At 35.3% G+C, this 26,041-nt stretch overlaps 2 protein-coding genes across 4 annotated transcripts; one reads left to right on the forward strand and one right to left on the reverse strand.

The window, feature by feature from the left end:
- The first annotated feature begins 5,060 nt into the window (after positions 1-5,060).
- On the forward strand, positions 5,061-23,471 carry mv (lysosomal-trafficking regulator mauve). 3 transcript variants are annotated; one of them, XM_018449131.1, is made up of 35 exons: positions 5,061-5,253; positions 5,668-5,909; positions 7,413-7,498; positions 8,967-11,752; positions 11,842-11,901; positions 13,050-13,204; positions 13,321-13,565; positions 13,646-13,815; positions 13,886-14,404; positions 14,584-14,688; positions 14,756-15,065; positions 15,148-15,302; positions 15,408-15,629; positions 15,726-15,922; positions 16,009-16,458; positions 16,551-16,871; positions 16,952-17,071; positions 17,160-17,360; positions 17,457-17,717; positions 17,787-18,177; positions 18,240-18,673; positions 18,902-19,134; positions 19,212-19,546; positions 19,698-19,921; positions 20,000-20,406; positions 20,476-20,542; positions 20,611-20,761; positions 20,841-20,981; positions 21,060-21,277; positions 21,349-21,532; positions 21,653-21,817; positions 21,914-22,050; positions 22,209-22,447; positions 22,546-22,824; positions 22,895-23,471. In XM_018449131.1, the coding sequence occupies exons 1-35, from the start codon at positions 5,247-5,249 to the stop codon at positions 23,094-23,096; spliced, it is 10,419 nt and encodes a 3,472-aa protein (XP_018304633.1). In that variant the 5' UTR covers positions 5,061-5,246; the 3' UTR covers positions 23,097-23,471. The 3 variants fall into 3 exon arrangements, with proteins under 3 accessions (XP_018304633.1, XP_018304634.1, XP_018304635.1); XM_018449132.1 differs by having other exon boundaries at positions 14,590-14,688; XM_018449133.1 differs by having other exon boundaries at positions 14,593-14,688.
- On the reverse strand, positions 14,789-24,731 carry LOC108723395 (ankyrin repeat domain-containing protein 49). The gene is made up of 4 exons (XM_018449137.1): positions 24,497-24,731; positions 24,177-24,337; positions 23,762-24,098; positions 14,789-14,861 (listed from the first exon to the last, which is right to left on the reverse strand). Exons 1-3 carry the CDS (start codon positions 24,639-24,641, stop codon positions 23,763-23,765), a joined length of 642 nt encoding a protein of 213 aa, XP_018304639.1. The 5' UTR covers positions 24,642-24,731; the 3' UTR covers positions 14,789-14,861; position 23,762.
- Positions 24,732-26,041: the final 1,310 nt, after the last annotated feature.

Here is a 26,041-nt window from a genome sequence, read left to right on the forward strand (position 1 = left end):
AGGTACGTAGATGTGATCGGCGGCAACGAATACCCCGTGACTGATCCTTGGTGTCTACCTGATCGTCCAGCGAAGACCTTCCCTGCCAAGTTCGCGATTTCTTTAGCTGCGAGTCATATCCTTTCTCGGAGCGTAACGATATATATAATATATATATAAAGCTTCTTGGGAAAAAGGGACAAATTGCAAGAAAGTACAATTGAAAACACAAATACACTGATTGAATTTTTTACATATAGGTTTACCCTTTACTGTGTTCTTCCCACGCTTCTTATATATCCATGTCCATCAATCCATGCCTTGCGGAGTGTGAAACAAAACAGAAATAAAAGATGCTCAATCGACAGCTGGACCGAATAGCTTTCATAATCATCTGCAATGTACGAAGAATAAAACAGGAATGGGCGAGAGACGGATTACGACTTGTTTTTCCTCAACTTTCTCTTTTTTAACATATGCTGTGCTTAGAGTAAGATTTACATTGTTATAGTTTCTTAGCAAATAAGCCCAGTGGTACTTTAAAAATAGATATAGAAATACAAGTACAAATACAAGAATGTAGATAAAAATAGGGTTGACAAAGACTAATGGTTTTTTTAAGAGTAAATCATTTTTCTTCTTGAATATGATTTCAATGCTTCAAATATGCTTTAAACAGTATTTAAAAAAAACATGTTTAAAACATATTAAAAACATCAATTAAGCATGTTTTAATCTATTTAAAACGTGTCTTTTTATCAACCCTGACTAAAAAGTGGATATTATTATTTGTGCTCAGCAGAAGAAACAGCTTTGTACATAACTGTTGTAAGATTTTTTAATATCAATGATTTATACGGTTAGATTCAATGAGGAACTAAAGACAAGACTCATTATATTAAAGTCTTATAACTAGAGATGTAAAAAAACCATTTTTAATAGAAAAAAATTGAAGCAAACTATGTTTTTTCATTAAAAAAAATACAATTTGATTATTTATAATTTTATATTATCTCTTGCAGCACATCTAACAAAAAGTCTGAAATTTCTGAGACTATCGGAATTCAGAACAAGGAAAATTAATCTAGATAAAGATATGATACCAAGGATGAAATTTCAGATTCTTTTATATTGAATTTCAAAAGTTCAAAGGATATTCAAAGGATAACGAAAATTGTATGAAGTAATTAAAAATAATAACTAAAAACATTTTTTAAATTATACAAACTGTGTCCTTATATCTAAATAAAAAATAAATAATGTGTGAAATTAAATTAAAATTTTAAATGCATATCTGAAAAAAATAGAATTTTACAAAAACAAGGTTCGTCTGTTTTTCCTAAAAAAAAAAAAAAATGTATTTCATAAAAAACCCTATTTGGTTTTTATTCTGTTAACATCTCTACTTATAATAGTTGCAAAATTGTTTTTTCTGCTGAACGCAGCCATTCATAAGAAATGCTTATGTTAGCTGTACATTTTTATACTTTTCACATTTAAAATGAGATTGGTATACGTTTAGGTTTCGAAAGATAGTCAGAGGACTAAAACAAAGTAAATAATGGAATATGTTTGAAACGAGTGGATCTTTAAAAGGAATCTAGAAATGAGGATTCGGGCCGATGTCGCGCAAATCGGGTGGCGGGAAGAAAGACAAGAAAATGCAAGAAATGAGTGCTCTAATGGATGTTCTTAATTGTCAATTTTACAAGACGGGAGTAACGAAGGTCAACTGTTATCGTTATCGTCGTCGACGGCGATTTACCGTTTATCGACGTCACACGCTGATCACGAAAACTCCGCGAGGCGATAAAGTAATTATAGAATATGAGAAAAAGAAAATAAGGCTCGTCGCTTACTTGCAAAACCATATGCTGAAGATTGGTGCGATCCGAACGAGCCAATCTGGATTCGCTACTGCGAACGCGCGAAAGCGATCTTTATTCGTAACGATGAAGAGGCGAGATTTATTTGGCGTAAGATTTATATTTTCACTCTAAACAAATATGGGTGTGAATTTAACATCATGGGTGTTGGTGTTTATAAATCTCACTGTGTTGATCTGCAATAAACATCAAAATCCCTGGCGGAAAAAGAATTTTTTCGAAAAACTACATAGACTGAGGCAAGATTTAAAAAGTTCTTAATTTTTCATAGATATTCATAATGGGACGTAGAGTGGCGTTTGTGAAGACGCATTTCTTGGTTTTTTAAACAAACAATGCCATTCTACGTCCCGCTATAAATATCTGCGAAAAATTAAGAATTTCTAAGATCTTGTCTCATCTATGTAGTTTTTCGTAAAAGTTTATCCGCCAGGGATGGTGCAGATTTAAAATCCATGATATTAGTATCTTAGTATTTATTAGCACCAACACGACAAGAATTATATAAACATCATAAGGTTTAAATCTACATTCATATTTTTTAGAGTGTGAATAAAAAATTAATATATACTTTGTGATTTTTTTTATAAACGGTTGAAAAACAATTACATTTTTACAAGAAGAACGTTTTATTACTGATTCATTATTTTATTTCACTTAAAGATGGACACTGAAAAATCACTCATGTCTTTAACACTCTATTATCGTAAAGCGTACTGTGAGGGTGAGAGGCTAATTAAAGCACGATGGAGTGTAGAACTTCATTAAGATAAATCGGCCATCATAATACAAGTAGCCGAGTGTGCGAATTAAAGATTGATTGACAATCGTGCCATGCAACTGTTGTGCACTGAACTATTCTCAATTGTTTGTACATGTTCACGGTTATCGTACTGTTTGCCGTGTTTACTGATTAAATTGTTAGGGATTGTTTAACATCGTGGGTTAGAGAGCGCAACTGCGATATTTGACGTTGTGTCTAACGTTATCTATGACTATGGAAAAACGTCGCCGTCAATAATATCAGGAACGTATCTATAAACTTATTACTTTCTAGATACAACTGAAAGATGTTAAATTACCTAATTAAAACAAATTTGTCCCTTCTTTAACGGTTCATGAAGCTGAAAAAGAGACTCAACTCAACAAGATTAACACGCTGATCGCACTATTAATGAAACTGAATCTAGATAATGAAGAAATTAAGGATTAATTGTCTCTGATATTTATGATGAATGAGTTCGTGGCAACTAATAATTCCTTTCTTGGATTCTTCCGTTTAGCAATTCCTTCAGGGATTATCGAGATATAATCTCTAGTGAAAATAAAAATCACATAAGTCGAATCTAAGAGAATAACAGAAGCGTAAACAAAGTTTCTAGAAGATCTAAATGTTTTTCATGTTTTGTTATCTCAAAATTTTCGTCTCCTAGAAGTTCTGTTTACGCTTCTATCATTTTCCCCTTATATTCAACTTAGCGGACATAAATCTATCGCTTCTATGTTTTTCCAAGATCAGTTGCATGTTTTATCGTGTACATCATATGTGTCGTATTTGCATCACACGTTTATAATTCATTGATTCTTTTCTCAAAGGCTGGCGAGAGGCCAACGCTGCGTGAATCACGATTTTTCGTCGTAGAAGGAAACCGATTGGAGGAGTCGGAGGCTCGACCGTGAATCCCCTCTTCGTTGCGGACAGTTAATACTCGACGTTCACCCCGGGCTGAAGACTCGAGCTGGGGATACGAACTGACGAGCAAGAGGAGTGTATTCTCATTCGTCGACGTGCGCGGTTAGACACAGTGTTCAACTTCTTACTTGCATCGGCGTATTTTAACGCTAATTTTGATTAAGTAAGCCTGATTTTCGCATCTCTAATGCAGCAATAAAATTTTGCAAAGTGTCCTCGAACAAGCGGGATTCAAATTTGGCGGAAATAAATTTCAAATAGAATTTTCTTTTTGACAAACAGAAAGAATGATTTTGCTGAAGTATCTAAAAATTTAGCTAGACCTGAAAATAATTTTATTGGATTATCAAAATAATTTTGTAGGTCACTCAAACATAAGCAATGCTACAAAAAGTTTTGATATTTTAGCCACTTATAGCTTGAGTTACATAATTACTTATTTTGATAATCCACTAAAATTATTTTCAAATATATATTTACATATATAACTAAATTTTTAGATACTTCAGTAACCGTTTTTTCCGTATGAGTTGAAATTAAATCTCTAGAAACTAAACTTTTAAGCTAATAAATAATAGAATCATGAATTGAATCTCTTTTAATTTGTTTATTTTGAGACATTTTGCATATGATAGATAAAACTATAAGTTAAATGTGACTTCAAATCTTATCCTGCTTTATTTTATTAATATTTCTTATTAATTAATTGTATAATGTAAAATTTTATTTAGATAAAAAAGCAAGTATAAATTAAAATTTTTTTATTTGAGAGTAGACTTATTTTCTTAAAGTGTATTTATCTACCAATAAGATAACATTTATCTAATAATAAGATACACATATTATATGACATATATGTCATATAATATATATATTTTAAATTATTATCTGTTTTATATATAATGAGGGGATTGTTATTGAACCTGTAAATTAGATTAATGTCGTTTTCCGAATTATAATTCGCTGAAAAAGGCCGTGAACTTTTATCACACGTTATACGTAAAAAATATACCAAGAATCATAATTAATATTCTTCAGTATTATAATTTTTAAGCATCACACAGCAATCATATTTTACACAAAGTATTTAAGATATCTGTTTCTCAATTCTTAGACTTGAATGGAGAACAAACGAACAGTAATCAGAGGGAAGCTTATTATCGCCTTAAAGTCGTGTAAAGGCGCTCGGATTTTAATTTTCTAACTTTTGACAAGTCGAATCCTATCTACAAGTCGAATCCTGAAACGACAGCTACCTGGTCGTCGCGTCGTGTTTTTCAACGTGGATCTGTAAGAATCGAGGAGAAAAATTAACCAAAGAGGAACGACTTCGGGCTCGTCGCTAGATTTACGAGCTGATTGTTACATGCTCCGAGAAGCGATAACGAGACATTCTCATAAGACGAGAGCAAGTTGGCAGATAAGAATTGTTAGTGACGGTAGATTAAAATCCTGCCATCGCAGCGATTCCTCAATCCTCGCGTGGCTCGTGTTTGTAATGAAATTAGCAGTAGTGATTTATTGATAGTGCTGGCAGAGGCGACAACGGCAATAGCGTCGGTAGTGATTGTTATCGAAGAATTTATAAAACTGGGGTTACCGCTCTCCATCGTTTCGTACTTCGTGAAAATTTCGTGAAGCTTTCGAGGAAGGTTGCAAACTGCAAACTGGTGATCAATCGCGTGGGGATGTTATGTAAGCTTATTATTCGCGTTAGGTAAACATATTCGACACTCCCGCGTTGGGATCAGATTTACAATACGCCGCAATGTTGCAGTTGCAATGCTCTGATTACAGAATACGATTAAATAAAGTCGAGTAAGATCAGTTGCTTTTTTAAAGCAAGTCATGGTCCTTTGACTCGTCTTTGCAAAGCGTTTGAATTTAAGGTGTTATTGAGAAGTACCGTTTCTTTTTGTATATCATACATGTAATGTATTCTTTGATCATGTATTGAAAACGTGAAACAAATTCTAATTGTCAGTATAAGGAATGTACTAGAATTAAAGTTTCCGATTTTCAAGTGATGTACGAGACAAGACATATAGATTATGCATCTCAACACGTGTTGGTTTACTCAGCGCGACGTGAGGAATCCCGGTCTTTCAGGTGATCAAGTTACTTGGTCGAAGGATGCACGTCAAAGGCAGCACGAGGACAATCTGTACGCGTGGTTGAGTTTGGACGAGGTGGCGAGTTACGAGGAAGATGCGCGGTTGAAGACCGAGGAGCCCGAAGAGGAGGACGAGAAGGAACGCGAGGAACGGGGTTCAGGGATGTCTACGGTGTCAATCAATAAACTGCAAGTTCTATGGGATTACTTCATCCATGCCGAACCCCAGAGTTACGAGGTATTAGCATGGTTTCATGGAATTAATCTTTTTTCTTGATTCTCGGAATTCTACTTTCTTGGTTTTTCCCTTTTTAATTTTTTATAAATTCTGTCAGCTTTTATTTTAACAAAACTACTATTTCCTTATAATAAGTCTAATATGGCAAGGAATCTTCTGTTCATGCGTTGTAAGTTGACAAAACACGTAACGCGGAAATAACTTCTTGTATTCTGTCAATTTCAACGCTGATTATATCTTAAAACCTACTACATTTATAATTGGATTGTTTTCGGAGATATCGCATTGTAGCAGCTTACGAAAGAAACGGATGCCTTACAAGTCATGTGCGCCCTGCTTGTCAATACTTCGTGGAGGACGTTGATATAATACATATCTTTTAGCTACACATACACACAACACACACAATCATTCATTACTCATAATAACTGATTGACAAATCTTATAAGTGCGTTATTTAATTATCTCTCTCATATAATAATAGAATAAAGATACACTAGACACACGTATATAAAATACATCAGGTATATAATCTACGCAGAAAGATGATTGGAAATTTACACTTTCCGTTTAAAAATGATTGCTATACATATAAAACAGTTGAAGTGAAATTTTTCTCATTTTACCGTAAAAAAAAAATTTTCACATACAAATGTCTATACTTCTTACTGAAATAATTTTTTATCCATTCTAACTCACCGTCAAACTTCTTGTATTACTTTTAAGTACAATAGAAAAATCTGTGAAACAATTTTTTTATTATATTAATACGTGTAATATATAGATCTTCAACTGTGTTAATAAAATATGACACGTATACCTATTTTTATAATCTAATTCTCTCTATTTTTAAATTAATTTAGATTATTAAATAATTGGAAATGGTTATTTCCATCATGAATCACTACGTGCCCGATTGCACGTCATAAACAGACTATTCGTCATACATTAAAATATCGCTAAACTACAATTCCATTCCTATTTCCGTCGACAAAGATTAGCGAAAATTCGGAGTGCTCTAGTTTCATATCTAAAACTTTTGATTAAATTGTGAATATCACAAGTAGCATACCGCAAGTATGTCACTTTAATGCTTAATCGTTATGTTTTTCATTTTATGTTCGCTAAAATGTTGATTACTGTATCGCGCAGATACACGAGCAAATTATTATCGTTGTTAACTTAAGCAAATAATAAACAAAATCTCTTTGGTCCCGTTGATCCTTCTTATCTCTGAGCCTAGTTCCTTATCAACTAGTTTTCTCTTTGAAGCGATATTTTAACGTGACTTGTATTTTTTCCTAATAAGCATATCTTCCCAATTACCAAACTCGCGTTTACAAATCAAGAATCATTAGCGACGGTATTAATTGCGAGATATAATTGCCTCTGCATACGTACATTTTTTTTTACGAAAGATATTTGTGCTTTATATAAATTCTGTTGATAAGTTGTCTCTGACAAGTATTGATATCACATACACATACACAATGATTGTTCCAGAAATCGTCCTGGCTCGATATATTTCTGGCGGAATTGCTTGCGCAAATCAAGGAAGGCAAAGACGTAAAAGATGTTCTATCTTGTTGGTGAGACCCTCATATTATTACTTTGATTCATTTATTATCTGCACAACATTTCTTCTAAAGTTTACGCAATATTTTTCGAGAAGGATATTCGATTACGCGTTTATTTTTACGTCTCACTGTCTTCGCCTCAACCGCAGTAGAGAATTTGATCGCACTTCTGCGGTTGCGATGGAGAACTTTTATGGCAACTAGTTTGATTGACTTTCGGTCTGGTAATTTATTTCATTCCTTTTCTACCAATCATATTTGTTAATTGTTTTTATTTAATTTTTAAATGTTTTAAATATCTGATTAAACTTAAGAGCGTGTTGATTACAATATTCATACATGGTTTAACAATAAAGTTTCCCCGAATTGCAGCAATAAAAAAACGTAAACATCTCAGATAACTAAATATATTTTATCTTTCAAGATAATCCTTCATGCATCAATACCTCTTTTGTTAGCTTTAAAACATTTTTTAAAGTCCGTAGTTGGAATTCTGTTTAAAGCATTCGTCACATTTCTTTGAATGTTCTCAATTTCTTGAAAATGTTTATTTCATAATACTTTTGAACAGCATGAAATTCGAAAAAGTCAGGCAAATAAGTGATAATCTTATAACAATTCCTTTTTTGATCAAAAAAATTACGTGACAACGCTCCTGAGTTCAAGGGAATCATCGTTTTTTACCAAGAAAGGTTGTTAAGATTATCATTCACCGGGTCTGACTTTTTTAGATTTCATGTTGCTTCCAAAACTCGAAAACATCATGAAAAGTGAATATTTTCAAGACATCGAGGATATTTATATAGGAATGTAATGAGTGCTCTGAATATAACTTCTACGCAAATTTAAAAAAGCTTTGAATTTATAAAATTCAAACAAAAAGATAAAGTGTAAAGTGTATAAAGATACTACTTTGAAAGAAAATTTGTTATTTGAGATGTCTGTGTTTTTATTGCTGCTTTCCGGGAACTTATTATCGGATCATGTATATAATATAAAAAGCTATTGACATTTATTGTGCGTGTATCTCATTCTATTGTGAATCACTTTCTGATAAGAGATAAATTACTTTTATCTCGATTTAACTTACTTTTACTTTTCATTTTCTTTTAATTCTAAGAATTAAAAAAAATATAGAATAAATTAAACCGAAATTAAAGTTAATTTACATTGATAGAAATAGGCCTAATGCCCGTTTCTAACATAATGTAGATTAACTTTAATCTCAGTTTAAGTTACTCTTCATCTTTTTTTAATTTTTAAAATTAGAATAAGATAAAGAATAATTGAAATGAAATTAAAATTAACATTGTTAGAAACGGACATAAGACAAACTTTCTTTGTTATTTTGAAAAGTGATATCACAGAACTACTAGAAATAACAAATACATGTGAATCATATCTCACATCTGACAACTCAACCATTGAATGAGACAATAAAAATATGTATGTGTACATCAAGCGTATTCTTTTATTTTAGTTCGGTTGGCGTTGGCGGTGTGTCGACTCTCGTGGCCTGCGAATTGCTTTCGGATGTGCACGAGTTGTGCGGAAACAGAAATGGCAGCGAGCTGATCGGCCTACGAAAATACTTGGTCCAGGATCGTGGATGGCGTTACCTGGCAGTGCTGCATCTGTTAGGTGTACGTGGTCTGTCCTGCGGTCGCGAACTGGTTGCGTTGTTGGTCGCTCTCTATCAAGTTGCGTTCCAAGAAGAAGTCGACTCGGGATCTGATTTAACCGCGTCACAAAAATCTGACAGCGAATCCGCCGTCGTTGAATCATCGATACGGAACCAGTATATGAGATTTCATTGTAACGACGATACCGTCGATACAGTGAATATCGTGCTACATGCAAAACGTAAGAGTACTAAGAGTTCTAACCGCAGATTTTCTAATGAGGGCGATACACCTTCGCGCAGGAAATTTGCTCGCCGACATGTCGTCGGTGCTGCGAAGATCCACCAATCCATTAGTCACAAGCAGAAGAAATCATCGTCGATTTTGGAAGCGCGACGTAATACACCGGAGGGTGAAACGAGTAGCGAGTTCGAACCATCGACGGATGGCATCGATCCGTCACGTTCTCTCACGCTCAAGATTCGTCTGAATCCAATGGACTTTGAATATTTCACATCGATCGTTAGGAGTGACGAAGAACAGAAGTGGCAGGCTGAATTATACGAGCTGCCACCTCGTCCTGTAAGGAAAACACCGCGTGATTATATTGACGAAAGGATCCGCGATGTATTGGATGCAAAAATCAGTAATTTCGAGATTAGTTTGCTGATTATACAACTGCTGCAAGGCTTGCGTGACTACGATACACCCGCTGAGCAAACGCCAGCCGTGCAGGTTCTAAAATTCGCTCTGGATACGCTGTGGTCGCTGCAATTCGGTATAGACGGTAACCGTTTGAATGGTACAGAATGTGCGACCCTGAAGGCTGCCGCTGCCAGGCTGATGTTAACGGCTCTGGAACGTGTTTTGCGAGCTGATGAACCTACTACAGCGGTGATTCACAATGGTCTGTTACCAATGACTCTGAGATTGCTAGAGAATGCTTGCAGCAAGCCAGTAAACGTGTTGGAACCGGAGGAAGGTTCGTTGCTGCAGGAATTTATCTTCGCCACCATCTATGGGATCGTCACGTTCCTCTATTGCCTGTTGCACCAGCGTAGTAGCAATGTCGACAAGTTGTCGGACTTCCTCGAATTGTTCCGACTCTTCGTCGAGAGTCAGGATGGCAGGCTCGTTGAAAGAACAGTGTTCGCGATCGTCGATCTACCAAGTATTGATCCGGTGAAGTCGATAGTACGGGCCAAAAAGATAATCGACATAATAGGTGCACTGACCAGCGGATTGAAGAGCGTTCGTCGTGATCTTTCACACACCACGCAATGCCACAGAACCAAACACAAATCCTGCATCGATCACGTTCAGAGTCATCATCATTCGGATGTGCTCGGAGCACCGTACTCTCAACCGATCGTTGGTATAGCTGATAAACAAGTTTGTTGTATTTCCTCGTTATTCGCGACACTCACGAGTTTACTGAAGGAATCTCATTTATTCACGAGGGAGTTGCAGGTGAGACTGATTGGGATAATCACCGCCGCGGGTACATGCTGTTGCTTCCCGCCGAAGATACTCGTCTCGAGCGTCATCGCCTGTCTTAGAAAACGCGACTCCTCGACATACGCTCCGGCCATGGCGTTCTTGGAGCGTACTCTGTTTAGAGAACTGGGCGCGTATTCGTTGACGGACGCATGCGACACTTGTGATAAACCGGCTAATTACTCATGGGATTTTCTAGAGTTATATGTCGATTTGCTGTGCCCTGACGATCCGAAACTATGTTACGTCGTCATGGCGCATCTGCTAAAAGTCACACCCTGTTCCCGGTTTCACGTCAGGGAGCAACTTCTTTTCAGCACTTTCTACCCGACTTTCCTGCGCGCCAAGGCGTATTACATGATCGATAAAGACAACGCAACTGCGAGGTTTCTTTTGCAATCCTGTATGTCCGTTATATCGTGTTTAATCGTGAACCTGAAGATGTGCGAGAAATTCATGGAGATAAATGGACTGCACGAGATACTGTCTCTGATAACGGACGTAGCGTTCACTAGGAGTGTCTATGCTCTTCTGGAAGTCACCGTGACTGTAGAAATCTGGAAGATTTGCAAGGAACCTGACAATACAGAAAGCACCGAGGTACCGGCGACGAAGTTCCTTTTTGAAACTCTTGATAGAGAGACGAACGGATTGTTCGTCAGCTTACAGTGTCTTAAGGAACTGAGAATGGGAGAAAAAGCGGACCAGCAAGGTGAGAAGGATGCACTTAATATGCATTCTGATAATCAAGAAGTTGAGTCACCTATTCTCAAAAATTTGAAAACGGAGATCGCTGAAACGACGGTTGAAGATCTCGATGATACATTTTTATCGCAACTGCCTGAAAGTGATATTCACTGCGAACAATTAGAGAACAAGACTGATACGATAGATGTCATAGCAAATTCGAATTCACTCGAGAGGTTTCACTTTCCTATAGAGGAAACTATTGAACTGCGCACCGATGGAGATACATCGGATAACAAATTTAGCCTGCATCAGGCTAGCGCAGCGTGGAGGGCTGCTGCAGGAGTAGCACTGTGCAGCCCGAAGTTCCGGACTGAACTGTCAGCACATCCAGTATCTAGAAAATCGTTGCATTTGTTCAAATTATTAACTGTGGCCATCGCTACGGACAGTATTGAAGGTACGTGGAGTAATAATATCTGAAAAATTTGTATTAAAAAATTATTAAAAATTATTAATAAATCGTACCGTAATTTTTTTTTTTTTTAGATAAATCGGCGCATAAGCTTTTCGAAGCCTTGATTACATGCTGTCTGATATCTCCGTTGTGTAAGTGTATGTTATGTTACAAATGCGATTAATGAAGCGCATATCACACCTTGGTTACGTATGTATATACGCATACAGGGTGAAAAATTTCAAACGTAATAGGCCAAATATTTTGAAAAATGTAGAAGATACGGAAAAATGTTTCAGATAAAAGTATGGCTTGAGAGGACGCACATAATGATAAAATAATTTTCGAAAAAAATAAATTTTTTGAGGTCATGAAGTCATCGCCATTTTTTAAAGATGAAATATATGATTTTTTTACATATAATACGATTATTCTATTTATTCTGCACATAAAAGTACTGTAGAAATATATTGAAAAATCAATAGTTTATGAGATATTTTATACTTTATTTAGCACATTTTGACATGAAACATATGATAGAATATCTAGTAAACCATTAAATTTTTTTATAATAATCTTAATGCTTTTATGTACAGAATGAATCAATTAGTGCAAACAAAATACACAGTTGCTTAAAAAGAAATATGTAGCTGCATATAGCAAAACGCATAATTTTTTTAATCGGCATGTATTTTTTTTACATTAATTGATTCATCTCGTTATTCTGTGCGTAAAAGTATTAAAATACGATTATCAACAAATTAATAATTTACAAGGTATTTTATATTTTATATCAATACGCGTGCCAGAATAAAGCATAAAATAATTCGAAAACTATTAATTTTTCGATATCTTTTTACTTTAATCCTTTTATATGTAGAATAATTAAAGAAATTATATAATTCCATTAAAAAATGGAGATAATCTTCATATGATCGTGAAAAATTGATTTTGTAAAAATTAATTTTATTTGTGCCCTCCCTGTCAGGTCGTATAACTTTTGTCTAAAACGATTTTCCATATCTTGTTTATTCGAGATCTTTAGACCATTACGTTTGAAATTGTTCACCCTATATATCAGTCGCTCATGCAGCTGCGGCGTTATAATCCGAAGATGTTTTGCGTTTACTCGTCAGAAAAACAGTTTGAGGATCGTAGGCAGATGATCAACGTCATTCTTAAAATCTCAGTTGATCGTGACGTTATCTAATTACACATGGAATTATATTAGTCATTCGCTTCATTGAAATTTATTCCATTGCTCTTGCCGATTTTGTGTAATGAATATTCTATGGTGTAGATGATTGTGATATAGTCATGGAATTAAGGAAAACTCTGATGAATACCGGAATAATGCTTGGTCGTGGAATAGCTGTGATAGTGGACGCGGTGTTGAAGATCTCTATGCTGAAGCCAGCACAGGAAAACAGTATACAGCAGCAACCGCGTCCCAGAGTACGTCGATCATAATTAAATTAATAATTAATGTAAATTTAAAACTTTACATTAATTGTTAAAAATTAAGAATTATAAATATTTATTAATTTATTAGTGCAACTATTTTATTACAGCTTCCAACCATGTCGTTGGAGACTCTACCGGATTACGGCGCGGAAGATAGTAGTACTGGCGAGTACGTAACTGCTGACGATGGATATGAAGCTGATATTGAAGTGCCTGGAAAAAATACTAATAACAGCATTCCGAAAAAAAGCAGCAATCTCCTTGGACCTGTAATAGAGTCAAGAGGTCACGCCAATGCTCATCCTGCTTTATGTTCCTTGGCAATAGACCTTTTAATTCATTTCAGTGAACAGTAAGTCCTGAACACTTTTACGAATATACAAACATTAATGCGCATTATAATATTTTACTTTATAAACTCTTTTTTTACAGAGGTTTAGATTTAGAAAGAGGATCGATAATAACTAGTGGATTGCGGAGAATCACTATTACTTGTCGAGAAAGTGCCTCAAGTTGTGCTGCTCTCGCGGCCTCGGGAACTATTATGAAGATATTGAATGGTTTTAAGAATGTATTTACGAATAACGATCCACGATATCGAGGTAGTTTAACATGGGAAATGTATTAATATATTCATAAAATATTAGCACACTGTATAGAGAATTTTTATAGACTTGCAGCACGCGGCACTGGAAGTTTTTACACTATTAGCGACACAATCAATTTCGCCGACGGAATTAGTCGCGTATTTGTCGTTTTTCAAAGTGAAGAAACCGCCTCTGTTGCCGTTGCTGGAGCCATTATATCACTTGGTGCTGACCGCACGACCTCAGCCGAATTTCATCCTGTCATTCCCTGTGCCATACAACACAAAAACATCGCTGAAAATCCAGACGGAGGAACATAAGAATCTGGAAAAGGCTGAGAACCTCATGAATAATTTCAAAAAGAAGCATCTTGCTGCGGGAATTTGCAGTCCATGGTCCGTACATGCAACGTGTCTGCCCATCGGGCCGGAACTTGTTTGGTCAGTGTGGTTACACGGTTGCTCTGCTTCCATGTGGTTAAGGATAGAAAGAGGGTTACTAGTTGGCGGACGTGTGACTACCCACAATACTTCCCCATTACTTGATTCGGATAGTGAGAGTCTGTCAGACTGGGGTATCCTTTCTGACGACTGGAGTCGTGATGGTTAGTATAGAAAAGAAACAGTCACTAATTATGTAAAACGATTATGTTTATTATTCCTAATATTTGGATCATTAAGACATGAGAGTCGTTTCATTTACTTGTAACAATACGTTTTATTTCTTATTCTGATGCATTTATAAAATTATTAAAAAAATATCGATGTCAAATTTTTTTTCTAATCATAGCAGGTTCTGTATCAACATCCACGCCAACGTCAATAGTACATTTAATATCCATTGGATTCGAATCGCTGGTTTTGGAAACTTGGCTCGATCTCAAATCAGGTGAGTCACTCTTAACATTTGTTAATTATAAGTGAAAGCTCATGCTGATATTGATTTTATCATTTAGATAAATTAATCTTACGACTTACTCGACCGGACGATAAGATAAATCGAACGATCTCCGAAACTTCGATAAACGGCATGCTTCCTTCGGGATGCTGGCATCACTTGGCCTTAAACATTAAAGATACTGTCTTGAATAAGCGTAGTGCTGTGGTTGAAGTTACGCTCTGGATAAACGGTTGGAAAGAAATTAATGTTCAATTACCGTTTGACGGTTTACTAGTGAGAAAGCCTGGTACTACGTGTATTTTGTTAGGTCAAGTCGGATCGAGCAATATTGGCGCATGGTATCTCGGAAATTTAATGGTTTTTAGGTACATTATTTTATTATTCAACACTTAAGTAATTTATATACAATAGAATCATCTATATGCCTCAAATGATTGTTATTCGTAGATGTCCAGTATTTACGAAAGAGCGTGCATTATATTTGGCAGGTCTCGGACCAAATTACACCAACTTGGCAGATTGTATTTTAAATACGACAAAACCTGATTTTGCACCTCTTATTGCATCTGGCGCATTGAATGGTATTCGCGAAGTAAAATACGGTAGCAATGCATTATTTTTAATATAGTAATCATGAATGTGTAACTATACACTAAACAGTTTAACATTGTATATGAATTTTTAATACCTACTTTAATACATTGTAGAAGGTGGTAAATTTGATTTAAGCCGACGAAAGTCTTATGGCGGTACTTATTTGAGGCGTGCTGTCCAAACGGTAGTATTAGAATCGAAAATCGATTGGGAGGCCGTTATGGACGCGACAAACTCGCATCTTGGCGAGCTGCAAGATAATTTACTTCTCAGTTACGAGGCTCAAAACCCCAGTATCTTACATTTGTATCCTCAAGCTGTCGCTAATCCTGCTGGTAAGTTACTTATGATATAATATTAACATTTTATTGTATTATGAATTATGTACTTTATTTTATTGTATATTATTATTGTTGCCATAATTTTTATAGTTATTGTAAGAAGTATTTTCCTGGGCCAACCAGGTTTTAAAGTCGTTTCGGTCCCGGAACACAGAGTATCTCAACAACCGCCTCTATCGATATCTCCAATTACGTCTACTCGTTTAGAAAGTCAGCAATATCGAGGTCTTGTGCCTGCGACGATTTTAGTAGGCGGTGTACCAGTATTTTTATATCTTTTTGCAAGAGTAAATACTTTTTGAAATTAATTAAAAAAGAAATAATCAAAGCATCTCTGCATATGTCTCTCCTAAACATTCATGAATCTTTGTAGGTGGTCGAATTAAACTCCACCGAAGAAGAACAAGCTTTGGCTCTGTCCATAATCCTGCATCTTGTTCGTAGCGATTCAGAACTTCTGAATCAATATCGATCGGATGGCGGAACGTCACTTATTCTGCGTGTTCTAGAATCGTCTAGGTGTCACACAGGTAGACACATTCTGAAGGCGATGCTGGATGCGGCATGCGATAGTTCGATCATCATCAAAGATATCGGCAGCGGTAATCATTCAATCTCACCAAATTGCGAAGCTGTTATCACAGATCCGGGACTGATCAAAGGCGCACTTACCGCATGGAGAGCGTGGATGAAATATGATACATTAAATTTACTGTTACAAGCGTTACTACTTTTATTGCGAGATCAACACTCGCATCGTGAATTCAATGCATCACAGTTAAACAGGGTCGGTATCGTGGATACGATTCTTACCTTGTGTAAGGTAAATAAAACAATCTATACATTAAAACGTCTACATATTATAAAATTACATCAATTTATATATTTTTTAGTAACATCTCTTATCTTTTGTAGGAACATTTCATGTACGAAATACATGAAGAAGAAAGTACCATATTGAGCTCGAATACCGGAATCGCTATTGTAGAATTGATGCGTGCCTTAATGGGTGCACCGCCGGAATTTGCTCACTTAGTCGCCATCACTGATTACCTGGTTCTCATTCATCAAGCCTCGGAGACTTATGTCACTCATTCGCGACACAATATCTATTTTATGTTGCCGCAACTCAAGGAGAAAGATATGAATTCGAAAAGGAATGATAATGTCATTTCTGATGATTTGATAGGCATGGTGGAGAACAGTAAACTAAACAAGGCATTGACAAATGAACAGGTATGACTTTTGCAATAAAAATTTCTTTGATTGCAAACATTACATGAATATTACAATATTTCAATTGTTCGCTTTCCTAGATTCAAAAATCGCGAAGTCCTAAAAAAAAAGAGCGTAAAAATGTGCTATTATCAGATAACACTAGTGCTGGAGAAGATTCCGGAATTGCAGGTAGTGATGGATCCAATCCTCTAAGCAATGTATGTATAATGAAAAAAAAATGTAAAATCTTTATATAATATAATTTTACATATTACTTATTCGAATCTTGCATTATTATGTATTTAGGACAGGCAGTCAACATACGCGGATGAAAGGAGAGCGTGTCAGGGTTTAGTCTGCGAGGGGCTGTTGTTACTATTGAGAGATGCTGTAAGAGTGTTACCAGATTGTCAAGTTGGATTAGTGTTGAAGCATGTTTTAAGAGCTGAATTGCTATTAGTTTTAGCTAATGATCCCGATACTCGTGTACGCACAGCATTGATCAAGGTAAATAATTTCTTAATGCAATATATGCCGTATAACATTTCTATTAAGACCCGAAGCGAATAAAATGTTTCATCAGTATCTCGTGGTATTTTATAGGTGGTACAAACCTATCTACAACGCGCTAGCGATGAGGAAGTTAATAAATTTATAAAACACAAATATTTCATGCATTTAGGAAATCAGATAGCTTTATATCCCGGAAGCGAATCATTGATTGTCGCTTTAGAAAATTTAGCTCTACGAGGTCCAACATTGGCGGCAATGCCACCGTTAATGGCAATGATTGCAAAGGTCGCAGGTTCTGATTCGAACGTAGCCAGACCAATAATATCATTTATCACTGACATAATAGCAAAGGTATTGGAAATGGAAAACACGATAACGAATCTGACATATGTTCATATAAATTAATTGTCATTCTTTCAGAATACAAATGCATTAAAGGTACTTTTGGAGCAAGGTTTGATTGAGTCATTGGCACAAGCTTTGGTTGCAGCCGTGCATAAAGGTACCTCGACGTCCCTTCATCGAGACATCCACGTACTGTTCGTGGCAATAGCGACCAAGCTTCTAGAATTACCGGGAATTCATCAGATGCAAGCGGTACTAGATCTACACTTGATACTCGATTACATGGAATTATCGGAGAAGTTACGATATCGCGCAAGTTTGACTTGCACAGTCGTAAGAGACGCTCAAGTAGCATTATTCGACGGAGAGTTGGATGTACTCACAACTAAAATGTCGAATCCTTCTTCGGGATTCCGTCTACGTAGCACGGCTTCCTACTTGGCTTCAGCGTCTTACTTTACTTCAGGTAATTACAGCGCGCGAAAGTTTCCGGCGCTTGTGTATTTACACATAAAAAATTTCTTCCAGTTCTCACGACGTCCAGTGAGCAGAGCGATCATGGATCTCGTTCGTCTAGTTATGCGAACCTCCACACAAATTCGCCTCCTGTACTGCGCGAACCTAGCAAGGGAGAACTGAATGATCGTTTTCGTATTATTGTGACACGTGCCGTTGAATTTATAATGGCCGCTGACGCATCACCATCCATCAATGAATTGCAACTAACGAGAAGGCTGTTTTCTATTCTTCTGCATGGGCTATGCAATCCTCTGGAGAAAAAAAATCACTGGAGCAATACGTGGTCCGTCAAATCAGCTTTGAGAAAGTATACGGCTAGAATTATGGTGTGGCTGCTAGAGCCACACCAGAGTATCAATACGAGAATATATGCCATCAGATCTCTAATGGAAGAACCGAGAGCTCGTGAAATCTTGTCGTGTATTTTGGAAGTTCACCCACAGGTATTTATATTAATTTATGTAATATGTCTCCCCATTTTATACATTAAAGTGTAAAATTTTCTATCTATATTGAAATATGAGTTCTTGAAACGATTTACTATTGTCTCTCCATATTATTGTTTCACTTATAACTTTTAATTTGCCAATCAACTGCTTATATATTGAAACAAAAGTTCGTAGCGCTACGAACTTTTGTTTCAATCCGATAAAATCGAAATTTATGTCTAGCTGGAGCAAAAGTTTACTGTGTTCTTTTGGGATCTATTGCAAAAACGGGATGAAATGCCGAGTGCCGATGCTAGGGTATGTGCAGAGTTGAGAGAAGCCCTGCATGTATGGAACCTCGCCAAAGGGATTGAACAAGCTAATCCTGAAGTATGGAATGATGAATTAGCTGTATTACGTCGAGATGTGCATCCAGATCAGAACATTTGTATCGACAATTATCCTGCCATTTTAAGGTAAACGCATATTTATTCTGAAAGTTAGCGTATATTTTGTTAAAAAATTAATAAAACGATATGTAATTTTATACTAGAATTGGCAAGAGATTCGATGCGCTGGCGAAGCAATTAACCGAAAGCGCCATGACTATAACGCGTTCGGTTGTGGAGGAACAAAATCGCGAGCGTAAGGTATTGATGGAACAGTTGAAACACTCGCGAGCATTAGAAGCTCAGGCAGTTGCTAGATGGAGAGACATAGCCAAACGACTAACCCACGAACGGGCGCCATGGCATTTTTCCGAGAGCTACCCAAAAAATTGGGAATTAGATCCAACTGAAGGTCCTGCGAGAGTCAGAATAAGACTTCAGAGATGTCACTTGAATATTGACGAGAGATTTCTTTTACCTGAATATCAAGATAAATTAGGTATATTTACAGATCAAAATCAATATTATAGAAAGCATTTAGAGATTGTCTCAAGTGAATGCAATCTCCTAATTAACATTTAACACATGCAAGGAAAAATTTAATAAATTAGAAAAATTCACATTTTAATTTAAAATTTTATATTTTATAGCGTCTTCTAATATCGAGATGCCATTATCATACTTATTTACGAGTGTTCGTGAAGACTCTAATACCGCGACTCTGATCGAACGGTTACATACGAGTGAGAAAATACGTAAGATGTCTCAGGCAAAAGTTGTTACACCTAGGGCTGAATTAGCCGGAGAAGTCCTCATAAGCGAGACGTGCGTGTATTTCGTTCCGGATAATCCCGATACGCCATTACATACGGACGTGAGTCATCCCTTTAATTTTTATAATTACAATTTCACAATTAATTGATAAAACTTCTTAATATTTTGTTAATTACAGATAGCATTGGGTGGTTTCGATTTGGCTGTGGCTGGTGGTACTGTTTGGCGTCTCGAGGATATTCGAGAATTGCACAGAAGAAGATACCAATTGCAAGAGAGGGCCATCGAAATCTTTCTCATTACTGGCAGAACATATCTGTTAGCGTTCAATTCGTCCAAGGAAAGGGACGAGTTTGCAACGGAATTATCCTCTTGCAATTTACCCAGGCGAATCCCCGGCGATGACTTAGGAGAGGCTCTAGCTTTATGGAGAAGTGGCGCGCTCACCAATTGGGAATACATAACTTGCTTGAATAAATTGGCAGGTCGTTCATATAATGATTTAATGCAGTATCCCGTATTCCCGTTTGTTTTAGCAGACTATGTCAGTGAGAAGATTGACTTGAACAATCCGAAAATTTATCGGTAAATGATCGAAAAATATGCGGCGTGTACATTCTCGAACGTATACAAATATACTTATATATTTTACAGGAATTTCAAACGACCGATGGCTGTGCAAGATAAAAAGAATGAACAACATTACATAAATAATTATAATGTAAGCTATTAAAAATAATTATTATTATTGTTTTTTGTTGCATCACTAATAAATTTATTTTTATACAGTACTTGAAACAAACTTTAACAGAAGGATTAAATTTAATTGCCTTAAATCAAGGACCATTCCATTATGGCTCTCATTATAGTAATTCTGGAACTGTATTACACTTTTTGGTACGGCTTCCACCGTTTACTAGCATGTTTCTTTGTTATCAAGGTAGTTACAAAAAATTATTCTTTTACAATGACATTCATTGAAAAATTAATTATTTTTATAAACTTGTTTTTATTTTTAGATAATAATTTTGATATTCCTGATCGAACATTCCATGCGTTAGCTACCACATGGAGATTAACTAGTTGTGATTCAACAACAGACGTGAAGGAACTGATACCAGAATTTTTCTATTTACCCGAATTTTTATTAAACTTCGAAGGTAAATCCGAGTATATTGCAATTACTATTGAGAAAAATAACGCTCACATAAGTTAATGTAAATTCGTATATATTGCAGGATTCAATTTCGGTGTTCGACAAAATGGTAATGCAGTTGGAGATGTTGAATTACCGAAATGGTGCGGCGACGACGCGCGTCTATTTATATTGGCACATAGAGCCGCGCTGGAATCAGACATCGTAAGAGAAGTATTGCCATACTGGATCGATCTCGTCTTTGGATTCAGACAGACAGGAAGACCGGCGATAGAGGCCATAAATGTTTTTCATCCCGCAGTACGTGTTCTTACGTTATCACAGCATAGCTTTGAACAATTAAATATTAATAGTTCATTCTTTATATTTAGACTTATTATGGATTCGACGTAGAACAGATAACCGATCCTTTAGAACGTCAGGCCTGGGAAACCATGGTACGAACGTATGGTCAAACGCCTGCGCAACTATTCAGAGCTTCTCATCCAATGATTCAAAATCTCGGCAACATAACGTTATCTAATCAAATACCGCAGGTTATTGAAGGGATTAGTGGTAATTATCTTCCTTGTAGCTTTCTGTGATTTAAACTGTCAATCTATATTAGCGATAATTCAAATATATGTATTAAATTCATTAAACATTAAATGTTGCAACTGTCTGATGCAATCACAGGTATAAAATGGGGAAATTATGTGGGTGCACCTAGTAATGAGCCTATATTGTGTTGGAAACTTAAGCACAAAACTCCATTAGCTTCTCTAGTTCCTTTGGCAACTGGTGACGTTTTTGGATTGCCTAATTACACCACGCTTCTCCTTGGTTATACCAAAGAAAAAGGTTATTGATTTATATCGCAATTATTGTATACCGTAATTTTTTTTTATAAAACTCAAAGCTTTAAATCTAGAATGAAAACCTCTTTTGTGTTATCAGGCAGCAGCATGTTAAGCGGTATGTCTGTATTGGGTGTTGCATTAGCGTCATGGAGCAGCACAGATGGAATCGCTAGATTAAAATGTAAGAAAGAACAACCGCCAAGGCCTTTAATTAAATCTTCAGGTCTTGATCCCGTAAGTGTCTTAACACACATTTCATAATTAATAAGGCTCAAGAATTAAATAGTAATAAAAGAAGAAAACTTAATATTGCAAGATTATATATATATATGTTAAAATATTATTTCTTCTAAAATAAAACATTTAATATACAATATCCAATTGTTTTTTAGATTACGACGTTGGCATCTACTCCTGATTGCGGACAACTTTGGATTGGACATTTATCAGGCAGAATCACAGTGCACGCATATACTATAGGGACTGCGGGTAAAATCGAATTCAGTTCAACATCTGCGACAGTACTTCTAGCTCATAACAATCGGGTGACAGTGATATCTCTATCACGTACATTTAGCATTGCCTGTTCCGGCGATGGCAGTAGCGTCATTATTATTTGGGATTTAAATAGGTATATGGTAGAAAAATAAATTTTACATATTTAAGCATAGAAAGAAGAAGTTATATATTTATATGAGTTCATATCTGTGTATTTTTATTTTGGAACAGCTTAACATACGTGAGATCAATAATCTGTGAACAAGGTTATGCTATACATCTCCTGTGTATTAGCGAAACACTCGGGGATGTAGCCGCTACTTATGACATTCCTAGATCAGAGGACAACGCGATCAACAATCAGTCTGAGTTGACAGTGTACACTATAAATGCGAGGGCTGTGGGCTCCATTTTATCCAAACAATGTGTAACGGCACTTTGTTACAGTAACGCACCGGAGGGTATTTCTGTCAATGTTATCGCAACTGGTTTAGACAACGGAATAATAAGGTACGATGAAAATGTTATTTAATTATTTTAAATCTACGAACAATTATTGAAAGTGTTTTTGGTGATGTAGATTATGGAGCAGTTGGGATCTGCAGTTAGTCAGAGAAATTTCGAATAACGTTAGAGGTTGCGGTGCAATAATCGCTGTAGCGTGGTCTCTGGATCAGCACCATTTATACGCAGTCACGGAAGACTTCACCGTTCTCATTTGGGAAGGATCTAAGCGTCTCAGCAACGGTACTCCGAAATTTGTCAATTTAACATCATACTGATCTGTAGACTCATTGTTCAAATAATTTAAAAACCGTACAGAACCAAATGGACGAACTGAGAAAACAACTTATATATCGAGAAAGAGATTTTGATTGGAAGTACAAACATGACTTTATGTTTTATATTACACTTGCAATGTTTATCCTAACGTGTAGTTTTTTCATGTCCTTTCTTAATATGATTTATTGATGTAATTTTTCAGTTTTGTCATTCTGTTATTACTTAAAAATTAATATGTTTATTTCGATTAACCGCGCTGATCTTTTTTTATCCACAGTCATAGTCATCATGACATGTATTGAAGAAAAAATGAACAATGTGAAGTATTATTCTAATAGACTCTCCCGATATAACAATTACACTCGTAATTATATATATCCTCTATTATATTTTTATATAAACTTTTATATTGGATCATATGTATTCATATAGATTGTATATCTCGTTGTTCAATAATGTAATTTATATACATAAATTTTTATAGAATAACATAAAACACAGCAACAAAGAAACGTTTGTGTAAACTACTCATTTTTCCAATGTTTGCATTCCTCCTGCTGATATTTCTATGCAAATATATGTATATATGTATATCAAATAAATCTTTATTGCAATAAGATATACTGGTATCTTGTTTATTCAACACAAATATTTAACTGCTTACTTTAAATCTCATTTAAGCAGGGCTCAATTATTTCAAACATAGGATAGTTTTTGGTAGTCCTTCTCGCGATCTGATCTGCCGTGTCTCCACTTGAGTTAACCAGGTAGGGATTCGTGTCAGGATGCAAAAGAAGAAGCTGGAGAGCAGAGGAATTGTATGAACTAGCGGAAACCAAATGTAAAGGTGTTTGATCTCCTTTGCTTGTTGCATTAACATGTGCTCCGTTTGAGATTAAGGCTTCGGCGCATTCTATGTTATTCCAACAGCATGCAGAATGTAGAGGTTGCCATTCGTCTTGAGTTTTAGCGTCTATTCTAGCCCCTGCTTCAAGTAGATACTGTTGGAACAGAGCCAGAATTACTTAATAGATAATTTTATAAATACTAAGGGAAGGAAATAATTGTCTTAAACTTACCTCCACCACTTCCACATTGTTGCCATAACATGCCCTGTGAAGCGGAGTATAGCCATCCTTATCGGTACAGTTGAGTAAGTGATGGTTTTTACTCAATAAATTCTTAATATTTTCCAGGTTTCCCTTCTCGGCAGCGCTCAACATGGCCTTTGCGTCAGGTTCTGGAGGAAAAAGGAAAAGTATAGATAAAGACACGAAATTAATTTGACAGAAAGTTTTTTAATAGAAAATGTTTTGAAATTACAGATACATAGTTTTATTTCCTTCAATTATCACGGATGCAATTAGTTTTTGAATTTGAAGCCGGTCAGAATCCTAACCTCTTGCATTACGTTCTGCTTCCACACCATCATCGTCGTCTTCCCAGGCGCTCACTTGCATACGCTTGCTGTGTGGGCTGCTAAGAACCTTGTCGCGTATCGCCTCCAGGTCTTGCAGTTCGTCATTCTCCTCGTCCGACGACATGCTTATTCGGTTCTAAATCATAACAGCTATGCGTCTGACGTTGTCTGACATTATTGACGGCTACTGACAATTTACTCAACTGATGATCAATGATCATGGTACACACTTCTTGCACTTATTGCACCGTGTGCACCAGTTCCATGCACATGAAAAAAATATAAAATATATTAATATATTAATATAGATTTTAATTTATCAATATATAAATATAATATAATTTTTATGATTTCTTTCTTCAAATTATTTATAAAATTATTTATAAAATTATTTATTTTTTAATCCGAAAGGCCGCATCGCACGGCAAGAATATAAAAGTCAACCATGGTTCCAACTGATAGTTCTTGATGAGATATCTGTTATAATGAGAATATGTATAAAATTATTAATATAATTTTTCGACACGTCAATTGCCTACGTTATCTATAATCAAAAATATCTACTTGTACTACAAATGAGTAAAAATAGTGGAATAAAGGCTAAATATAATGATATATAATTTATAATTTCAGAACATTATACATATCCTAGATAGCACAGAATATTTATGAAAAATATTTATTAATATTCATTTTTTGAAATCTTATATAGATATTTCATACATATTTTATATAAAGCTTTATTCGAAATATTATTAAAATATAGACTAAATATTTTATGCAATATTTATGATAAATATAAATAAATATTTCTAATAAGTATTTTTTACTTAGGTAAATATTGTGTGCTGTCTGGAATATTATAGTCCCGTATTATATTTTCTTACATACTACAAATGAGCCATTATAAGCCATTATAAGCAATTCTGTTCAGAAAATAAAAAGTATGAGTTGAGTTATGAATAGGTTAAAAATAAAACTAAAAGTTGAGAAGCAATACGCTTGCATTTTATTATACATAAGATATATGTACAAGTTTTTTAAAAAGCATACATTTTTGGATGTACATACACAGTAATTCCTTTAAACAATTACATTATAATCCATGTGTAATGCTTGCGATTCTTAGCTCCAGTTATCCGTTGACGCACTAAAAGACATTTGTTTTGTCTTTTACAGTCTGCATTATTTTCAAAAAGATCGGAATAAAGTACATGCAAACGATCATTGACTTCATCAAATCTGGAGCTTATGTATCTGAACTGAAGGAAAGAAATTATTTGTCTTTTATTAAAATTAAGATATACATATGTATTAAGATGTATATACATATTTCAATTGCGTTAATAAATAATTAAAGTCAGTCTAAACTAGAATTTCGTTATTTATTGTAATTTTTTGTAATTTAATATATTTTTTATGTATTTGTCGTACGTGTATAACAATAAAAAATTTTATTATTTTTCCATTTAAGTCATCTTATAACATATTTTACATATTTGCTAATGCTAATAAATGTTATTT

The sequence above is a fragment of the Mycetomoellerius zeteki genome, unplaced genomic scaffold (assembly GCF_001594055.1).
Source record: "Mycetomoellerius zeteki isolate Tzet28-1 unplaced genomic scaffold, Tzet1.0 scaffold232, whole genome shotgun sequence".
Classification (NCBI taxonomy): domain Eukaryota; kingdom Metazoa; phylum Arthropoda; class Insecta; order Hymenoptera; family Formicidae; genus Mycetomoellerius; species Mycetomoellerius zeteki.